This window comes from Pollicipes pollicipes, unplaced genomic scaffold, assembly GCF_011947565.3.
Source record: "Pollicipes pollicipes isolate AB1234 unplaced genomic scaffold, Ppol_2.1 Scaffold_4881;HRSCAF=5763_pilon_pilon_pilon, whole genome shotgun sequence".
In the NCBI taxonomy this organism is placed as follows: Eukaryota; Metazoa; Arthropoda; class Thecostraca; order Pollicipedomorpha; family Pollicipedidae; genus Pollicipes; species Pollicipes pollicipes.
Window position 1 is genome coordinate 11,152,731 of NW_023596576.1, and position 18,502 is coordinate 11,171,232.

General features: G+C 50.8%; 1 protein-coding gene across 1 annotated transcript; it reads right to left on the reverse strand.

The window, feature by feature from the left end:
• Positions 1–3: 3 nt before the first annotated feature.
• Positions 4–18,104, reverse strand: LOC119099827 (UDP-glucuronosyltransferase 2B14). Its single transcript, XM_037222907.1, has 11 exons — positions 18,010–18,104; positions 13,545–13,794; positions 12,372–12,512; positions 7,069–7,256; positions 5,000–5,159; positions 3,849–3,989; positions 2,156–2,243; positions 1,797–1,877; positions 885–1,023; positions 214–363; positions 4–16 (listed from the first exon to the last, which is right to left on the reverse strand). The coding sequence occupies exons 1-11, from the start codon at positions 18,102–18,104 to the stop codon at positions 4–6; spliced, it is 1,446 nt and encodes a 481-aa protein (XP_037078802.1).
• Between the last annotated feature and the right edge of the window lie 398 nt (positions 18,105–18,502).

Consider the following 18,502-nt stretch of genomic DNA (forward strand, 5'->3'; position numbering starts at 1 on the left):
TGGCTATGGCTGCTGGCTGCCCGCCAGGGCTCGGTGCCGGTTCGATGGAACTTGTGCTGATCCAACCAGCTCTTGCATACGCTCGGCTTGTGCTGGTTGCGGCCGCCGTCCGGGCGGCCGGCCCCGGCCAACGCCCGGCGGCCCAGCACCAGCAGGCCGGCGATGAGCAGTGGGCCGGCCAGCAGCAGCGCCAGCACGTCCAGCAGCCAGTACTGCAGCGGCCCGAGGTGGCGGTCGATCATCTGCAGGTGTGGCAGCCGGCCGAAGCGCACCTTCATGGTCAGCCAGTGCTCGACGCGCTCCAGCGCTGTTTGTCCGTCCGCCCGCCAGATGGCAGCAGTGCGCCGCGCCCTGCGCTGGTACCTGGACAGCGGGGGTTAGGAGCGTCAGATGGACTGCACGCAGGCATCGGGACGGTGCCTTCTGGTCTATGTGTATTAAAAGTGTCGAGTGAGCTACCGTGAGTGCTCACCTGGCATTGGGGATAAAAAGTTTATCGTAGTTTTTTAAATAGGTATGAAATTCACGCTAGCCCTACACGAAATAGCACGCCTAAATATAGGGCCGAGCTTTTTACACTTTTAAAAACTCGTTCCTATTTTTCACATTTTGTTCATTATATCTTCTGTCAATAACTATCATCGAATATTTCAGATATCATTCTGATATTTCTTCATCCCGCCGTCCTTTTCACACTCTAGCCACAGGTATTCCCTGGGAACTTAACGACTCCCTGCTAAAAGCTCTGTCCAGTACGAACATGAACATAAGGTCAGCGCCCTTTCGGGTCGTGGGTCCGGGTATCAGCTTGTGCGATCCCTGCTAGTTGTAATGGACGTAAGACTGGCGCAGGAGGGAGAAACACCGATTGTAGCCTTCCTCACGTCTGGTTGTACAGCAACGTTTTCAGCGAGCGCAGCAGCGCCTCGTCGGTCATGCTTTCCTTCTCCACCGCGATACCCAGGCCGCGATACTCCATGAACTTGGCGTTTTCGCCTTGATCGCCAAAAATGGGAACGCCCACTGGGAACAGGCCACCTCAGTTTCACAGATGTAGCCATGATGCGACAGCAGTTATGATACGGCACTAGTCAAAGTACAACAGCAGTTATGAGCCAACAGAAGTCATTACACGGCAGTAGTCATGATGCGACAGCATTCATGACACATCAGTGGCGTTGATACAGTAGTCATGATACGGCAGCAATCGTGGTGCGACAGCAATCATGATACAACAGTGTTCATTATACAATGGTGACCATGATACAATGGTAACCATGATACAATGGTAACCACGACGCAGTAGTCACGATGCGACAGTAATCACACACCAGTAGTCACGATACAACAGCGGTAATGATGCGACAGTTTTCATGATACAGGAGCGTCTATCGTACAATAGTGGCCATGATACAGTACTCGTGATGCGACAGTAGTCACACAACAGTTGTTATGACACAGCATATGTCATGGCACGACAGCATTCATGACGCGATAATAGTCATGATGCAACAGAAACCATGATATTGTAGTCATGATACGACAGTCTTCATGATACGCTTGTTGACTGATCATCAGCTGCTCACGTGAAAGTAGTTAAGAGTCATCAGGAATGGGCCGGGTGTACTTATATTCAATACCAGATTCCTGCACAAATTCGACTTCAGTCGCCCGGTTCAACGGCGCCAATTTTCAGTCACTGACGTCACATCTCGCCGTCACCAGCTGTCCCCGACCGCATGCACTCTGGGCTGTTGGAGCGCATGGCGGACTGGCGTGCCCATTCATTTACTCACGCATGGGAACGCCGTTATAAATGGCTTCCATGACGCTGTTGATCCCGCAGTGGTTCACAAATAGACGCGTGTTCGGGTGACCTGTTGGAAGACCGTGGCAGTGTAACGGGCTCAGGGCTGTCATTTGATGGAAAGAGCCGTGATGAACTACCGTCCAGAATCTGCCGGGTTGTGTTGTCTAACAGCCCACACGCATACACCGAATCGCGCATTGTAGAATCCAGGTAGGATCTTAAGCAGACTTACGTTACACCGGTTTTATAATGCAATGCACTGCACGATCAGCTCATCCAGAAGCACATTCAAGCGCGGAAAGCCAAGCGACCTTTCCATCCATCGCCCAGCGCAGCCTGCCTCACCAAGTACGTCCCGTTGTGGCATCCAGTCCACCATGTGGACGTTAGCGGGCACGTCGGCTGTTGACTTCAGGTGGTACCGCATCAGCACCTGCCCATCAGAGGGAAAGGCGGACAGTGACTCGCGTCGAAAACACACATCCATTGCAGCAGCTGGGCGGGCGCACGATGCGTCTCAGTGGAAATAGTTCTGTGGCACAACCACATCGCACAAGGCGAGAGGAGAGTGAAGCGGTTCGGTAGTCCAATTTTGGTTGAGACGGTTTATTCTAAATTAGGCTATGACGTCGATAGCCTTTTTCCTCTCCACACCTCCGAGAATACCGTTGATGATTCAGGGCAAAGTGGAAAAATCGACCCAGTTCACAGCATAAAGCTGACATATATCTTAACGCTGGGACCGAAATCTTGTCAAAAACCTTGTTCGTCAACCACAGCAGCATGGCCGCATGTGCGTCGTGATATTTGGCCGCACGCCGTATTTGGCCGCATTTGGCCGCACTGGGTCGTTTCTTGGAAGTCTCAGCGTCATGCGGGAAATACCGCAGACGCAGAATGGTCACGTTTGCTCCACTATGCGCTCAGGTGGGTCGCAAATGTTTGGGTCGCCGCGGTTGGGCTCTGTTTTTGACAGTATTTCAGTAATATATGCAGTTTTCTTTTTAGTTGGGATTGGAAGCCCAACCTCAGCCCGGCAAATTTGAGAGAAAATATATTGCATTTTGGAAGACCCTGTTTTTTATCTTCGGGGATAGATTCAGCCATTTTTCCGTGCCCAGTCTCCCAACCTTGTTGTTTTACTACATAGCGTTCCCGGTTACGCTATTTGACCAATGGAAAATGCCGATCAGCATGCATTCTATGAAACGGTAGGGACATTTCAGGAGGAGCCCACAGAAAAGGCCGTGAACTGCAGGACGCAACGGGCAGGTGTACTCGGAATGTGTCAGATCCCTCCGTTCCGAATTATCCTCGATGAAACGGACGATGACTTCTGACTGACTGGGGAAAATCCCGGATGACTGCTAATTGTGCTGGCTGCCTCGCCTGTCATGCTGTCTGTCATACTGGTTGTCTCGTCTGTCATACTGTCTGTCAGGCTGGCTGCTCGTCTGTCATGCTGTCTGCCATGCTGGCTGCCTCGCCTGTCATGCTGCGATCTCGACCCACGCGCAGGGAAGGTGGTGAGCATGACGACACCGCGACGAGATTGGTCAGCTGTGTGAACCTTCAGGGGCTATATAGGAACGCTTGTCGCTTGGCTGCCGTCACGGTGCGAAACGAAATGGCACACCATGGAGCTTCTGCGAAAGCATGTCAAAACGTGTGTCCCTAAGAAATCTACTCAGGGACACCATAAGCCCAGCATGCATTAGACAATTCCTGAAAGGCATAGCAGTGTTTCAATGGCGACATATTGTTGACCTTACCCTACGTTCCTGACCATGGCTGGTCACGCTCCGAAATGTCTGGAGCTTTAATGGAGATGATGCCACAGCACTTATGCTATTTTGAGGATCACGCAATTCGCCAGTCGCTACCGGAAATGGCTAGGCATTTTCCGAAGTGCCCATTTATCGAGACACGTACGGCATAGACGTACGCCAACAGCGAACGGAAATGGCTGTGTATGAGAACCGTGTATTGGAGTATAAATCGCCAACAATTCGATCAGGGAAGCTATCCCAGCGTTTACCTTTTGCTTCAGCTTTCCGAAGACCCGGATGAATGTTTCGATGAATTCTGACGGTATGACGTCAGGGTCGTACATGGTGATGCCCAGACTGAACACCACCACGCCGTGCTCACCAGAGCTCCGCATAAACTCGTCCAGATCCTGCCAAAAATACATCGCGTGAGAATCTGCTCGTGATTTCCGGTCAATATCGTTTCCAGACCAGGTTATTCAATTCGGATTTCAGTTTGACCCACCCCTCGCCAACCATGATTTGCACTCCCCGAGAATCCCTGACGTGACTTAATCCATGTGTATAACGAAAAATCAACGAACACTGACATTTCTGATCTTAAGTTCGGTCTTGCATCACCTTGTGAATACGGATGTCTGAATATCTTGGACATTCGAGGGAAAAGGCCGTAAATAAATCCTCAGCACCGAAAATAACCCCTCCACAGACTTTGCACATTGGGCCCTGTACCATGCGGTCCGCCGAGACATGCACAGGGAATCACGGGAAGTGGTTAGAAATGTTTGTCTTCCAGACCACATTGACATGCTGTGTGCTGGGTTGGTTGGAACACAACACGAATTCATTAACCCGGGCGCGGCCGAGTGTCTGAGACAACCGCGCCCGGCCGGGGGTATGTTTACTCCCCCCCCCCCACCCCCCACCCCCTCCTGGTGTTTCTGACTTCCATTTGCCGTATGAGAAAAAAGGCACCGTTTTGATTGACTCGTCAAAGCATGAAGAATATATACCAAGCTTTTGACCTTGGGCCAGATGTGAGGTCACCGGAGTTCACGAAAGGTGAAGGTTCGATAGATACAGCTAAAACCTATATTTATGCGGCTGGACGGATATTGAGAGCATGGAAATAAACGTTAAGGCTGTGGGAAGTCCATTCCAACCATTTACACTCCCCCACATGGGTGAGGTCAGATCAGGTAGGCGTTCAAAATTGCTCCTACAGGAGCCTACGAGAACGATACTTTTCTTCACAGCATGCTTCTAACTTTATATTTGTCCATGTTTGTAACAATTTTTCCAGATCAGCTGTTTCCAAACATCAGACGTCGCAAAATCCATAGGCCATCCCATCCATCAACACCGGCAAATAGCCACAAGAACACGCACACGAGGTCACCGGTGCGACGCAAAGGATCACCTTTGACAGAGGTCTGGCGGCGCGGCACTGGCTGCAGCCGATTGACCGCACGTTGGGCGGCAACAGCAGCGGCTGGGTGGAAAGGAAGTTGTTGTTCACCAGCGTGATGTCCACCGCCCGCAGCAAGGTCAGCGCGTCTGGTCCGTTCGGCAGGACCCTCCTGAAACAGCGGCGGCCGCGTCGCCGTCTTCAGTCACACGTGCGCTCGCACGCACGCGCGCGCACGCGCGCACACAAACACACACACACACACACCACACACACACACACACACACACACACACACACACACACACACACACACACACACACACACACACACACACACACACACGCACGCACGCACGCACGCACGCACGCGCACGCACACTCGCACACGCGCACTCGCACGCGCACGCGCGCGCGCACACACACACACACACACACACACACACACACACACACACACACACACACACACACACACACACACACACACCACACACACACACACACACACACACACACACACACACACACACACACACACACACACACACCACACACACACACACACACACACACATGCACACGCATACGTACACACCGCGCTGCCGCCGACCGACGCCACCCAACACACAGAGCGAGCTCAAGCAAGCTTAAACAAACAAGGTTGACAATCTCGCTCCCAGCATCGATGGCGGTCCGCTGTGCAGTAGACATCATCTATCGGGGTTCGGAGGATGGACTGCATGTTTGACCCCATCCGCAGGACTGTGCGTTCGAGGATTCCCATCAGCGTGCTTGAGGCCTCGTCGCCTCGGTCAGCCGCGGCGTGACACGTCACGGCCATGATGACCTTAGCTGTGTCATGCAAAGTTAAAACATGAGTGCTCTAGTCGCACGCATATATCGCGCAGTCGAAGGCTGAGCGTGCGTGATGTGATATGTGATACACATTAAGACTAAAAACTGCGGCTCTTAAAAACACACATTTGGGGAAGTTAGGCCGCCCGGCCCTCAGATGGCTCAGGGCTGAAACGCTCCCGTCTCCACCCAGAAATGTTAGGGATGCAGATGCCGTTTTGGGGCTCAATTCTTCCCTTACAATGGCATAGCCTAATATTAAGTTTCTGAGATGTTGTGGGTACAGCTGCATGTCCAATTGACCCTTAAGTTACACACTTACGTTACTTCCATAAGATGCGAGAGATTAACTCATGATCGTATTTGCATCACCAGTATGCAGTGACGACTTGCTACTGGTATTTAATGCGTGCCGCTGGCAGTGAATTCACTGCCTCACTCGTTTCAACGCCACAAACAGCGACATACGTCAGTTTCAAGTGCGGGGTTATCAGGGACGGCGCCACGTTTTTTTTCATTTTGAGTTGAGAGAGCGTGCTCTTCCAGCGGGCCTCCTGGACAAAATGGGGCCTCCTCACAGGGAGCCCTCCTGGTTAGTGCTGTATTCAAGGGGTGGGGATGTGCCCTCTTATAATTTTGTGATGTTCATACGTAACATATCCATGTGAATAATTGTCGTCAATTCAAAAGTCCCAGACAGATGCCTTCCCTTCAATGCAGAGGGATGCCCGATACACAAAAGGGCCTCCCAACCTTAACAGAGGGCCTCCTGCCCACATGCACTAAGCAGGCCTCTGACGCACAGAGGAGCCTCCAGAATATATGGGCAAGATAACGTGGTATCTAAGTTCCAGTCCCAAGGCAAAACTTTTAGCCAAACCCTTTGGCTTAGACTGGGTCAAGCATGCTTGATTGCCCAAGTCTTCGGCGTGTGGTCAGGAACTGCTTCTATTGGGGTAAATCAGAGTATAATGCTTCTATAACACGCTACGATAAGTGATTGTTATAAGAAATAAAGCAAACCTAAACGGTTGCATAGACGTTTGTAGAACTACATATGTTGACGACATCAAATTGTTAAAATATGTCGCAATAGACAGTGTTTTGTCGCCACCTAAGGCAATGCAACACTTTTGAAAACATGATGAGGTGGAGTCTGAAATCTTGTTAGGCATAAAGTGTCTTAATGGAGGCGCCCCACTGGTTTCCACCTCTGGCTACACCGACGCCACTGAGCGCCACCGACCTTGATATACTGGTCGGCGACGTAGTTTGAGATGTAGAAGCCGATGGCGTAGGCCAGCGCCGACAGCGTGTTGGTGATGCGCTGCAGGAAGCTCATGTGAGGCCCGAGGTCCGACAGGTTGGCGGCCACCACTGACGGCAGGTTCACCGCTGACAGCACAAAACTCTGCGGCAGCACAGACAATGCCGGTGAATGAAGTCAAAAACTGATGGGGATGACTGAATCAGGCACGTGTCGGTCAGGCGAAAACAGTCAAAAGCTAGGAAGTCAAAGAACAAAAGTTCAAACGTGAAAGAGTCAAATCGGGCTAAGTGAAAACGATGGAAGTGAAATGGATAAACGACAAACGGCAACAAGGCAAAGGGTCGATAGGTCAAATGGCAAGAAAGAGTGAAACTCGAGGAGCCAAATCGGCAAGAATAAAAAGAATGGAAGTCAAATGTATAGAAGTAAAAAGGACAGGCCAGATTGAACAGCGCAGCCCGTTTCGTTGTAGGCGGAATAAGGAGTGGTGTGCCAAGGGGAGGGGGACGTTCGTCCGCTGCCAGTGGGTAAGAACATGTCTTGCCCCCTTCTTTTAGGATTATATTGACGAAAAGTCGTACTTCTGCCGAACACGGCCTACCCGTCCCGGCGCAGAACGCCTGCCGAGTCCAAGAAGCCGACGCTGACGTTCTGAGAAACGACGATGCAATTATTTGCATTCACAATGAGACAGTGATCAGTTAGATGTGACAGAACCAGTCAGAGGGCGTGGGACCCTCCGCACCGTTCCACCCAGGAGGCACGGGTCAATAAACCGAGTTAGTGTCTCGGCACCAATTACGCACTGGACTCCCTGCACCAGTAAGGGATTCTTTTGCATTACTGACGTGTCTCTGCGTCGATCCTGAGTCAGATGCCGAGATGCCAAGGTCAGGGGGCCTGCCTCATGAGGGATGGGATCGGGGCATGATGTATCCCTCAAGTTTCTCCGGATCGACCAGGGCACCCCCGGTCCCCGTATCGCTAGAACAGCTGTTACTGGTCGCCTCGGGCTGGGGCGAAGGGCTAACCATCGGCTCCTTCAGCTCCTAACCGAATTCTCAGAACGGAATTAGCAGAATCACAAGCAACCGGCATTATACTATCGCGTCATGAGTGCGTGGTGCTGTACATGCTAAAACAATATGAAAATACTTAGACAATTGTGTACAAAATACGCATGTGTTACATATTGCGCATCGTGTATACTACGCAATACAATATTTTATACTCTGAAACAACGACGATTTGACAAGTCGGGTACGCATCATGCCTAATATTCTTGTTTTTGATGTCTAAGGCTCACCTTGTTTATTTATGGCTCGTGTCACATTCCTCAATCGGAATGCAAAGAAATTGCGTACTCCTTCAAGACGCTCAGAACATGCGGCACAATATTTGAATATTGTCATGCTAACGACACAAAGGATTTGACTCACATTTCAGGGAACCGGCCGTACGTTTTTCTTTAAAATGATATACTTATACTTATATGTTGGCATTGCATAAAAATAATTGATAAATTGCTAATATCGATATATATATATATATATATATATATATATATATATATATATATATATATATATATATATACATCAATAATTGGCATATTTGCCTTTTTAAATGTCTGGTCAAAATCTACGAATTCTAAGAGTTTTGTCGTTTTCTACTGCCATCATCCACATTTAAATATTCGCATCATGGCATGTCATTCGAGTGGCATTACGAATTAGGCAATGTTGACAACTTATTACTTCTGTGTTGAACCATTCACTGTGGGGTTTGAGTCCCTGCGGTGCCCACCCTTTCTGCCAGGATGAGAGACGGATGTTGCCATTAAGTCTTAGAAGCGTCGTAAGGCCCCAATAACGCACAAACATTCAATGTGAGATTAGCGATTTACAAAATGCAACTCGTTTCGGGCTTCGTTTTGCGTAATTTATTGGGTATTATGCTGTTGGGTATGATGCTATTGTTACTACGTGTTAAGTGTCCTTTTTAATACCAAATTACGAACCCCTAAATATTTTTAAATAATCTTTGCTTCAAACAGTGATCGGGGGTCAGAGCTTCCATGATGAGGTCTAGCAAAAAAGAAAGAAAAGCGGTGGCACAGTCAAATATACGGGGGGGGGGGGGGTGGGGAGAGACAGCCCAACATTGCGGTGGCCATGCCCCCAAGGAGACAAAAGTTCCACCCCTGGTCATGGTGTCTGATCAGAAAGTTTTGGAGCGGAGGAAAACTTGTGTACCGGAGCTCAGGTAAAAGATGATCTATCACGGCTACGTGTCTTGCCAAAGGCGGAATGATCGCGAGCTCCGGTGTGAACTAGGAGCGCACAATCCAGTAAAGATCGTCTTAAGCCAGGGCCTTCTAATCCCGAACAAGAGCCTTCCATTTCATAAAGGAGCCCTCCAGAGTCAGCACCCCCATGACACAACATCAGAGCTCCTGATCCAAAGCAGGACCTGACTCATTCATAAAGGGGCTTCCTGGTCCAGAAATGCGCCATCTTGATGCAGAAAAACTTCCTGAACCCAATTAAGGGCCTTCCAGCTCAGTGATGGGCCTCCTCGATCTCAATTTTGAAGGCATAGTATGACCGCAAAACTTTCAGCTTAGGGTAAAGTGACCTCCCAAAATGGGGTGGTGGATGCATATTCTTGTCCCCTGTCTGCCGGCAGGGGAGTCCCTTATCCCTTTATCTCTTTCGTCAAGCCCATATCCCCTTTGGGCTTTTTATATATAGCTTTTTGCCAGTTTACTTTTTGTCCTCTGACCCCTTGAATTAAGCTTTTTGTCCGGTTACCGTGTCCGAACACACTATGATAACCAGGGCTTCTGTCCAAAAAACTTTTGCAATGCATTTTATATTTTGGTCTGCTTTTATATATCTAACTTTTATTTCCTTGGATTTTTCTTAGTAGACTTTCTGCATTTAAAATTTACGCTTTTGACTTAAAGGCCGTATCTTTTGGTTTCCATAACATTACGTCTTCTTTACGTTTATCCAGTTGCCAAGTTTCTAGGTTTCGACTTTTAATTTAGTTGGCTATTTTGCATCTAGTTTTTATTGCTTGACTTTTCGTGACATTGATATTGATCCTTCTGCGTCACAACCCTAAGTAGTTTGCAATGGATGACGCTCACAAGGTATGAGCGCCTTTCACTACGGCCCCGAATGCAGCTGCGCTGGCCCACGAAATACGTGACGCTCTTTTAAGTACAGCAGTATTTTCTTTTTTGATCCAGTCCCAGCGATTTGAAGAGTTAACTGTTTGAGGCGGCCGGTTTGCCCAACTGAGCAAACAATTTTGCCCTGCACCTGTTACGGGAATATTTGCATTTCAGTCCGTGTTTTGACACAGCCACACTCCACAGCCATTGAGAGCCGTCCGCTACCTGGTGTCTGACCGGCCAAACAATGAGCCGCCTCTGAAACTGAAACCATGGGCCAGTCACGTACTGCAGATAGCCGTCTAAACCTTCTGCCGACGGCTGCACGGAAACCGGCATAAACAGAAGTGCGTGGGTAATATGCGTCCCAGGGATTGACTAATAGATCGTGAACTTGAGGTGGGTGAGAACCACGTGGTCAGCGCATCAGGAGTTAGTTTAGTTAGTTCTACCATGATCCTCTGGGGCGAAAGCACGATGCATGAGTTGGTCGTAAAGTGATTATCAAACATAACACGGGCCTCCAAATGTCCATGCTCGCTTTATTCACGCTTTACCTGACGCGCCCAATGCTCTTCTAAAAACGTTCAATGTTCTTTTTTCTCATATCTAAACATGATGCAAAGTTGTCAAGCAAAAAGCACGATAATGGTAATTACAGAAAATGCCAGAGATGCCGTGGGGATCTCCACTGACGCTTGGAATGTTAAGTCCAACAGTGTAACAAGGGTATTTTCACAGGCAAATAGTGCAACAGTGATGATTACCCACTGGAAACAGCATTGGCATCATAGGGATTTCAGTGACGCTTAAAGCTTTTGGACAGACAGCGTAATAATTGTATTACGAAGATTACTCAGAACCCCGACATTGCATGGAACGCCTAATGCTCCGGAAATGTCGGATTACATCAAACGTCCACGACATTCCACTATGATACCCTCGCCGAGGCATCTGTGCTGCACCAGCTTTTCTTAGCCGCGTTCGTTTGTTTGCATTTGTGTATTTGCTCACCGTGAGACGGCTTCACGTAGTATCGCCATTCTGAGTCTCGTGTCAGAAAAAAGTACATAAAGCGGTGGGTCAGGTGAAAACGCTCACAAACAACACAAAGCATACAAGTGGACATGCATGGTAATGTAAACAGGGTAGTGTTTATATTGCGTAGAAGTCTACACATACCATGCGGTTTGTTTTGCCTGCCTTGCAAAATACGTGCTATGCAGTCAGCCTTCACCTTATTGGCACCTCCCTGTCCTCGTATCATGAGGTTTCGGAAGTCGATGTTTAAACGCGCTTGGCACGGATAGATGCCGGCGGGTTATTAAATGCAATTACCATTAAGTAATCAAACCTCTGCCCTCCAGGCGCGGAACATATCAGAGGAGTCGCGAGTCGATCGCAATGTCTAGTAGCGTGATGGTTACTGTCATGCTTAGTAACATGGCCACGAGCGAGTGACTCGGGTTCGGATGCCATCCAATTTTCGTCTTAGAAGGGTGAGGCAGTGGCACAAGCCGTTTTGGATGTGGTGTAAAGGAGAGAGCCTTCCAGCGATAAGCTTAATTTTCGGGTAATTAGCACTCTATTTGGAAATAAGCCCCCTCAAGGTTACGTAGGTACGTCCTCAGCTTTGAGTGTGGAGACGTTACCATCGTTTTTTTTTTGTTTTTTTAGAACTGGTGGCATCTTAGTTACGTTCGGTCCCCCCTAACGACACGACATTTATGTCCAAACTCAACAGGAATCCGAGTTCCGTTCTCAGCGTCGGATTGCTGTTCCAAGCGCTTTGGCACTTCTAACCAATCCCGTCCAAGCTAGCAGCTAAATTCGTGACGTCTTATTGAAATTACTTTTCTTACTACCATTCCCTTTCTTACAGGCCAAAGCTTAGGCTGGCGCGATGGGGCGCGATGTTAGGTTTGGGCCAATCTAAGTAAGTTTAGTGTCCGATTCCACTTAAACAATCAGTGGGAGGCAGCACAAACTATGCAACATATTTTGCGCTCCAATTGGTTAACGATAACCTGAGCTGTCCAATCGACTCTAAGACGTTGTTCAGCTGCTGCACCTACCTCGGGGCCGGTGAAGCTGATGACCCAGAAGCCGACCACTGGGACGCCGAGCTTGTGCGCCAGAGCCAGCCCACACCCATTGCCCATGAGATCTATGAGGGCAACGTCGAAATGCTTCTGCTGCAGCTTATGGAACAGTTGCTGGTCGTCCAGCAGGGTTTGACAGTAGCCCTGTCGGTCAAAGTTGAAACTCGATTGGTATGCTGGGGGGGGGGGGGGGGGGGGGGCAGAGCCGCAGCCAGACTTGATAAGAAGAGGGCACCGTTACTTTGTAGGGTCCCCTGCTGGTATAGAGTACCCCTTCGAAAGATGTCACGAATTTCACGCGCATAATTACCTGACATAACGAGACCGACTGCGGAAAGCGAAGCACAACGATATGGCCAACCGCCAGATCTGGTTGAGGCCAATCTTTTGTTGTTTTCTGCTAGGTTTTTGGTTTGGAAACGGTAGAGCGGGGGGGGGGAGGGGAGGGTCGCATCGACACCCCTATCATTCCGCGTTATGAAAACCAGCAGTTTTAACGAGGGTTTACAAAGGGAGAGAACAGAGAAGAACCCGCAAATACAATGTCAAAGTAATTTTGTGTCTGGTAGGTCTACTGTCCAACATTATTTTATACAAAAAAATATCCGCATTATTGTTGTACTCACCTGGAGTACTATGACTAGGATGCCAAAACCCGGTTCTTAGCAAGAACCACGTATGAACATAGGTGAATATGCCAGAGAGAAGAGATAGATATCCTCAGAGGTGCCGGAGAAATATCCTCAGAAAACCTGAGGGAAGGGGGAGGCGTGCCTACTGCCCTCCTCCATCAGGGTGAGGGCCAATACGACTTTCAGCCGGCTCTTCGGGTCCTCTGGACCCTCCAATCGGTCCCCTTACCGTCGGTCCCGGAGACCTGAGGAGGGGACACGTGCTTACCGTCGGTCCCGGACCAAAGGAGGGGACCCGTGCTCCTGCGTCTACTGCCCGCGCCCCTGTTGGAGACCATAAGCGAATATTGCAGTATTGCGACCACGGACAGGTGCTGAACGGCTGGCAGGTTGAATCAGTCTCTCAACATGAATGTCGGGAGGGATTGTTGACTGATGAACAGTGACACCAGTGCGCCATCTCGGGCGTCTTGAGCAAGCTCGGACCGGCGGGCATGTTGTACCAGCGCCTCACCTTGAACGGCTGGAACACGTACTCACTGGCGAGCATGTTGTACCAGCGTCTCACCTTGAACATCTGGAACACGTACTGACTGGCGGGCATGTTGTACCAGCGCCGGGTGCGGCGCCACACGTCATGAACGGGTGCGCGGAACACGCCGTCCCGATCGAAGTAGGCGCCCCCGAGGCCGCGGGTGCGCGCCGGCAGGTCAATGACCTCTACCCCGCCGGTCGGCAGAGGCCGAGAGTTGGTACACTTCACCCTGGGTAGAGCAGGTAAACACGAGCGTCAACACAGCCGGTATGGGCGTACAGGCATCACAACTTCCCGTCATTTTGCGACTACCATGATAAGTTGTAGATGCGGCAAAAAGCAGCAGCGAACGAGTGCCGCGTTCGTTTCGTTTAATTCGCTGTGTTTGTTCGGTGCCGATGGCTATTTAATCATGCAGTCATTGTGCTAATTTAACTGCAGATGCGAAACAAAACGGCAAATTGTACGGCAACTGATCTTTTTCTTGTCAAGCAGACCAGAACACAGAAATCTACTTTGCGAGCCCTTCCCAAACCATACAGCACGGACTTCCCCTGTTTTGTTTACCCAACAATCATGTGACAGTGAGGAGATTATTGTTGAGTTTATCCCTGAAATTGGACGTTCCGCACGCTGTTTAACACGCGCTCGGGCGGGGGGCAAGTTGTCCACTCCGAAGGTTTTTCCAGAATGGTTTCCGAACGGCGCGGCGTAACCGCGCCAGATTTTGCATAACTGTAGACAGTTGAATAGCGGATGGTTTGGCATAAAACAAATTGAGATGTACCTTACAAGGTCGCTGACCTATGACAGGTCAAAGTCAGGCCATGGTTTAAGCGAAGGCATTTCCTAGGGAATCCTTCAATCCGATCCAACGACGGAGTGTTAGACGAAGCCATACATCTCTGAGCTGCTGTCTTGGGCAACACAACAGTTTAATGAGCAGCTTACATTGACCTAAGGTCAGGTATAAAGATCACACCAAGGTCAAAACCAACCTGCTTTGTTACTCCATGGCTTGCTGTATGAAATATTTTCTGGTACTCATTCAGAGTTTATTGATAGCAGGAAGCGCATTATACATCCTCCATAGACTTCTTAGAGGCCAGAATAAGCCATTGACCTAAAATGACCCAGGTCAACATTTTGTTTTTGAAACATACTACCTGGCGTAATTTTTGTCGATTAATCGAATGCAAAACTCAAAGCAATCTTGTATGATTTTGGTCACCTTAACTTTTAAAAGGTCAAAAAGGTCACTGGCCTTGAATGAGAATGTGACCTTTTGCTTAGACACGGTTACCTAGATTCTAGGGGCACTTTGGAGACCAACCTGGATCTTGACCTTGTTTGACCTTTTTTGACCCAAAAGTCATGACTTAGGTGCCTGAAACTTTGACCTAAGTGAGTTTACGTACAGGTTAACACACCCTGTAAATTTGGTGTCTCTAGCTTTCTTAGTTCCTCAGATCTCAGGGGGTCAAATTGCCCCCCCCCCCCCCCCCACCCGAGCGGAGGGTGTCTAGCCGGCCACCCGGACGCGTGTTAAAGGGAACATACCACCTTTTTTACTTTTAGTTTATCGTTAGATCAGAGACGTCCGATATGATCCGTAATAACAGTTATCTCGAAATCCCTCCGAATAGCCCAGGGTTCTGATCTGAAGTAGCCGCTCCTGCGGTGGAAATCTCATAGGAATGCATGCTCATCACTATGAGAACAATGGATTTAATTTGTCTTGCTTTTCCGACCTGTGTGCCATGTAGTGTTTACAACACACTAGTTCATTAAAAAGATGTCAAATATGTGCCATTAAAGTTTGAGACCCTTTTTTAGAAAACAAAGATGAGCAAACATGAGGCTTTTGTCTGGCGAATGCAACGGAACGCTATACTATAGTTTTGATTTCTCGTCTGTGGCGTTTAGCACAGTGGCTCTTTTCGAAACGCACTATGACTCTGGGAAACGGAGTAACACATGGCCTATACTAACACATTGGTTCAAACTTTAACTGATGCGCTTCTCGGGAACTGGCCTCGCCGCCCACTGCGCCAATCACAAACAGTCATTTGTACTGACGTCATCTCTACCAGTACAGGTGCCACCTTTTAGCCCACAAACCCACGCTAAAACACCTCAAGAGTGGCACCTCTGGCCCGTAACAGCTGACAGCGGTCCTCACCACATTCATCCTTCGTGATGACGACGGCGTTCGCGACAACTGCACTTGTCACGGGGGTCGGGATACATTCTGGGTTTACGAACAGAGGAAGAACTGTAGTGTTAGTACAAAGCGTTGACAGCGTAATTTAGACTCGAAAATGATGGAAATTTATATCCTCATCGTTTCTGAGGGTGCTGCAGTGGCATTATCCATTGTGCTATTATTAGGTATAATGGTCCTGAAGTTTCACCAGTATATGTGCTTAAAATGTGCTCTAAGGGTGGGACACTTCCGTTAATATACTTACCCGTGGAAAATATCGAGAGCAGTTCATGAGTTGTCCAAGAGTTAGTTATTCCTCCGGAGAAGCAATGAGCGCCGCAAAAAGACACGGGCCGAACCATTTTGAAATTAGTTCTTCTCAAGTATTGCTATAATGTACACTTCAGCTTTTTGAGGAGTGCACGACTTCAAAAACCATCGTCACCTTTCTAGGGAAGTGTGTGCGTCATGTTTCTTCACCAGACTCCGTCCTTGCGTCCGTGGTGTGTCGAACGAATGCCAGACACTCGTAATAGCGAGTGCGCCAGGTACCCTCAGCTCTACGAGTGAGTGCTTTCAGCGAGTGCTCTCAGCTCTACCATGCGAGCGCTCGAAGTGCTCCACCCTGCGATGCGCGACATGACGACGCGTGCTTGAAGCCCGTCCATTGCCTTGGAATCACTAAGGAGCTTCGCCGCAGGTCAAAATTGCCGACTTCCAAGTCGCGATGAGGTCGGATCAAGACTCCTGGACCGACTGAACGACCTGATCTCGAGTGATGCACAGGACTGGGACAGTCAGGAAATGCTAGACGCTGGCGCTGGGACAGCTAAGAGATGCTAGGCGCTGGCGCGGGATGGCTAGGAGATGTTACAGACCAGCGGGACTGGGACAGGGAGCCTCAGTGCAGCTGGGTGACACCAGTGGGACTAGGACAGGGCGCCTCAGTGCAGCTGGGTGACACCAGCGGGACTGGGACGGGGCGCCTCAGTGCAGCTGGGTGACATCAGCGGGACTAGGACAGGGCGCCTCAGTGCAGCTGGGTGACACCAGCGGGACTGAGACGGGGCGCCTCAGTGCAGCTGGGTGACATCAGCGGGACTGAGACGGGGCGCCTCAGTGCAGCTGGGTGACACCAGCGGGACTAGGACAGGGCGCCTCAGTGCAGCTGGGTGACACCAGCGGGACTGAGACGGGGCGCCTCAGTGCAGCTGGGCGACACCAGTGGGACTGGGACGGGGCGCCTCAGTGCAGCTGGGTGACACCAGCGGGACTGGGACGGGGCGCCTCAGTGCAGCTGGGTGACATCAGCGGGACTAGGACAGGGCGCCTCAGTGCAGCTGGGTGACACCAGCGGGACTAGGACAGGGCGCCTCAGTGCAGCTGGGTGACACCAGTGGGACTGGGACAGGGCGCCTCAGTGCAGCTGGGTGACACCAGCGGGACTGAGACGGGGCGCCTCAGTGCAGCTGGGTGACACCAGCGGGACTAGGACAGGGCGCCTCAGTGCAGCTGGGGTGACACCAGCGGGACTAGGACGGGGGTGCCTCAGTGCAGCTGGGTGACACCAGCGGGACTGAGACGGGCGCCTCAAGTGCAGCTGGGTGACACCAGCGGGGAGCTAGGACAGGTCGCCTCAGTGCAGCTGGGTGACACCAGCGGGACTAGGACGGGGCGCCTCAGTGCAGCTGGGTGACACCAGCGGGACTAGGACAGGGCGGCCTCAGTGCAGCTGGGTGACACCAGCGGGACTGAGACGGGCGCCTCAGTGCAGCTGGGTGACACCAGCAGGACTGGGACAGGGCGCCTCAGTGCAGCTGGGTGACATCAGCGGGACTAGGACGGGGCGCCTCAGTGCAGCTGGGTGAACAACCAGCGGGACTGAGACGGGCGCCTCAGTGCAGCTGGGTGACACCAGCGGGACTAGGACAGGGCGCCTCAGTGCAGCTGGGTGACACCAGCGGGACTGGGACGGGGCGCCTCAGTGCAGCTGGGTGACACCAGCGGGACTGGACGGGCGCCTCAGTGCAGCTGGGTGACACCAGCGGGACTGAGGACAGGGCGCCTCAGTGCAGCTGGGTGACACCAGCGGGACTGAGACGGGGCGCCTCAGTGCAGCTGGGTGACACCAGCGGGACTGAGACGGGGCGCCTCAGTGCAGCTGGGTGACACCAGCAGGCTGGGACAGAGCACATCACCACATCTGGGTGGCAGTACCAGGACCAGGCCAGTGCTTACCGCAGCTGGGTGACGTTGTGACCCCGCTCGGCCAGCTGTTGCCCCAGGTCATTCAGCACTAGTTCGTGGCTGCTGGTGCCCAGGTGTTGCAACATCAGGATCCGGTGCCCGCGCAGCGGAGCTGGCAGCAGCAGCAGCAGCAGCGGCAAGAGCCGAGGGAGCAGCGGCGCCCGTGGGGGATGGCATGCTCACGGCCAACCTTCAGACACGGAGCACATTGCGCACGTCAAGCTCCGTAGCAGGGTGCATAGTACACACACAAATGACATCTGCTGCGCATGTTGAGGCTACGCACTCAGTTTCATGCGTTGAAAATTGCACTTTGCTTATGTTGAGTCCGAGGCAAGCTTCTAGTACGTGCCAGCCCCACCTCCACCCTTCAATGCCTCGAACAAAGCTCATTGTTATTTATGCGCAACACAGCTGTTGAGCTGCTCCTTTTGGGTTTTTCAGTTACATGATAACTCGGAACATTGATTTATCTGCATAAGGT

Excerpts from the sequence above, each read along its gene's own strand:
- LOC119099827 (XM_037222907.1), bottom strand. The coding sequence starts at position 18,104 with ATGTTGCAACACCTGGGCACCAGCAGCCACGAACTAGTGCTGAATGAC. Across the intron at positions 7,257-12,371 it reads TCAGCTTCACCGGCCCCGAG|AGTTTTGTGCTGTCAGCGGT; the intron begins GTAGGTGCAGCA and ends GTGCTGCCGCAG. Across the intron at positions 2,244-3,848 it reads TCGGAAAGCTGAAGCAAAAG|GTGCTGATGCGGTACCACCT; the intron begins GTAAACGCTGGG and ends TCTGATGGGCAG.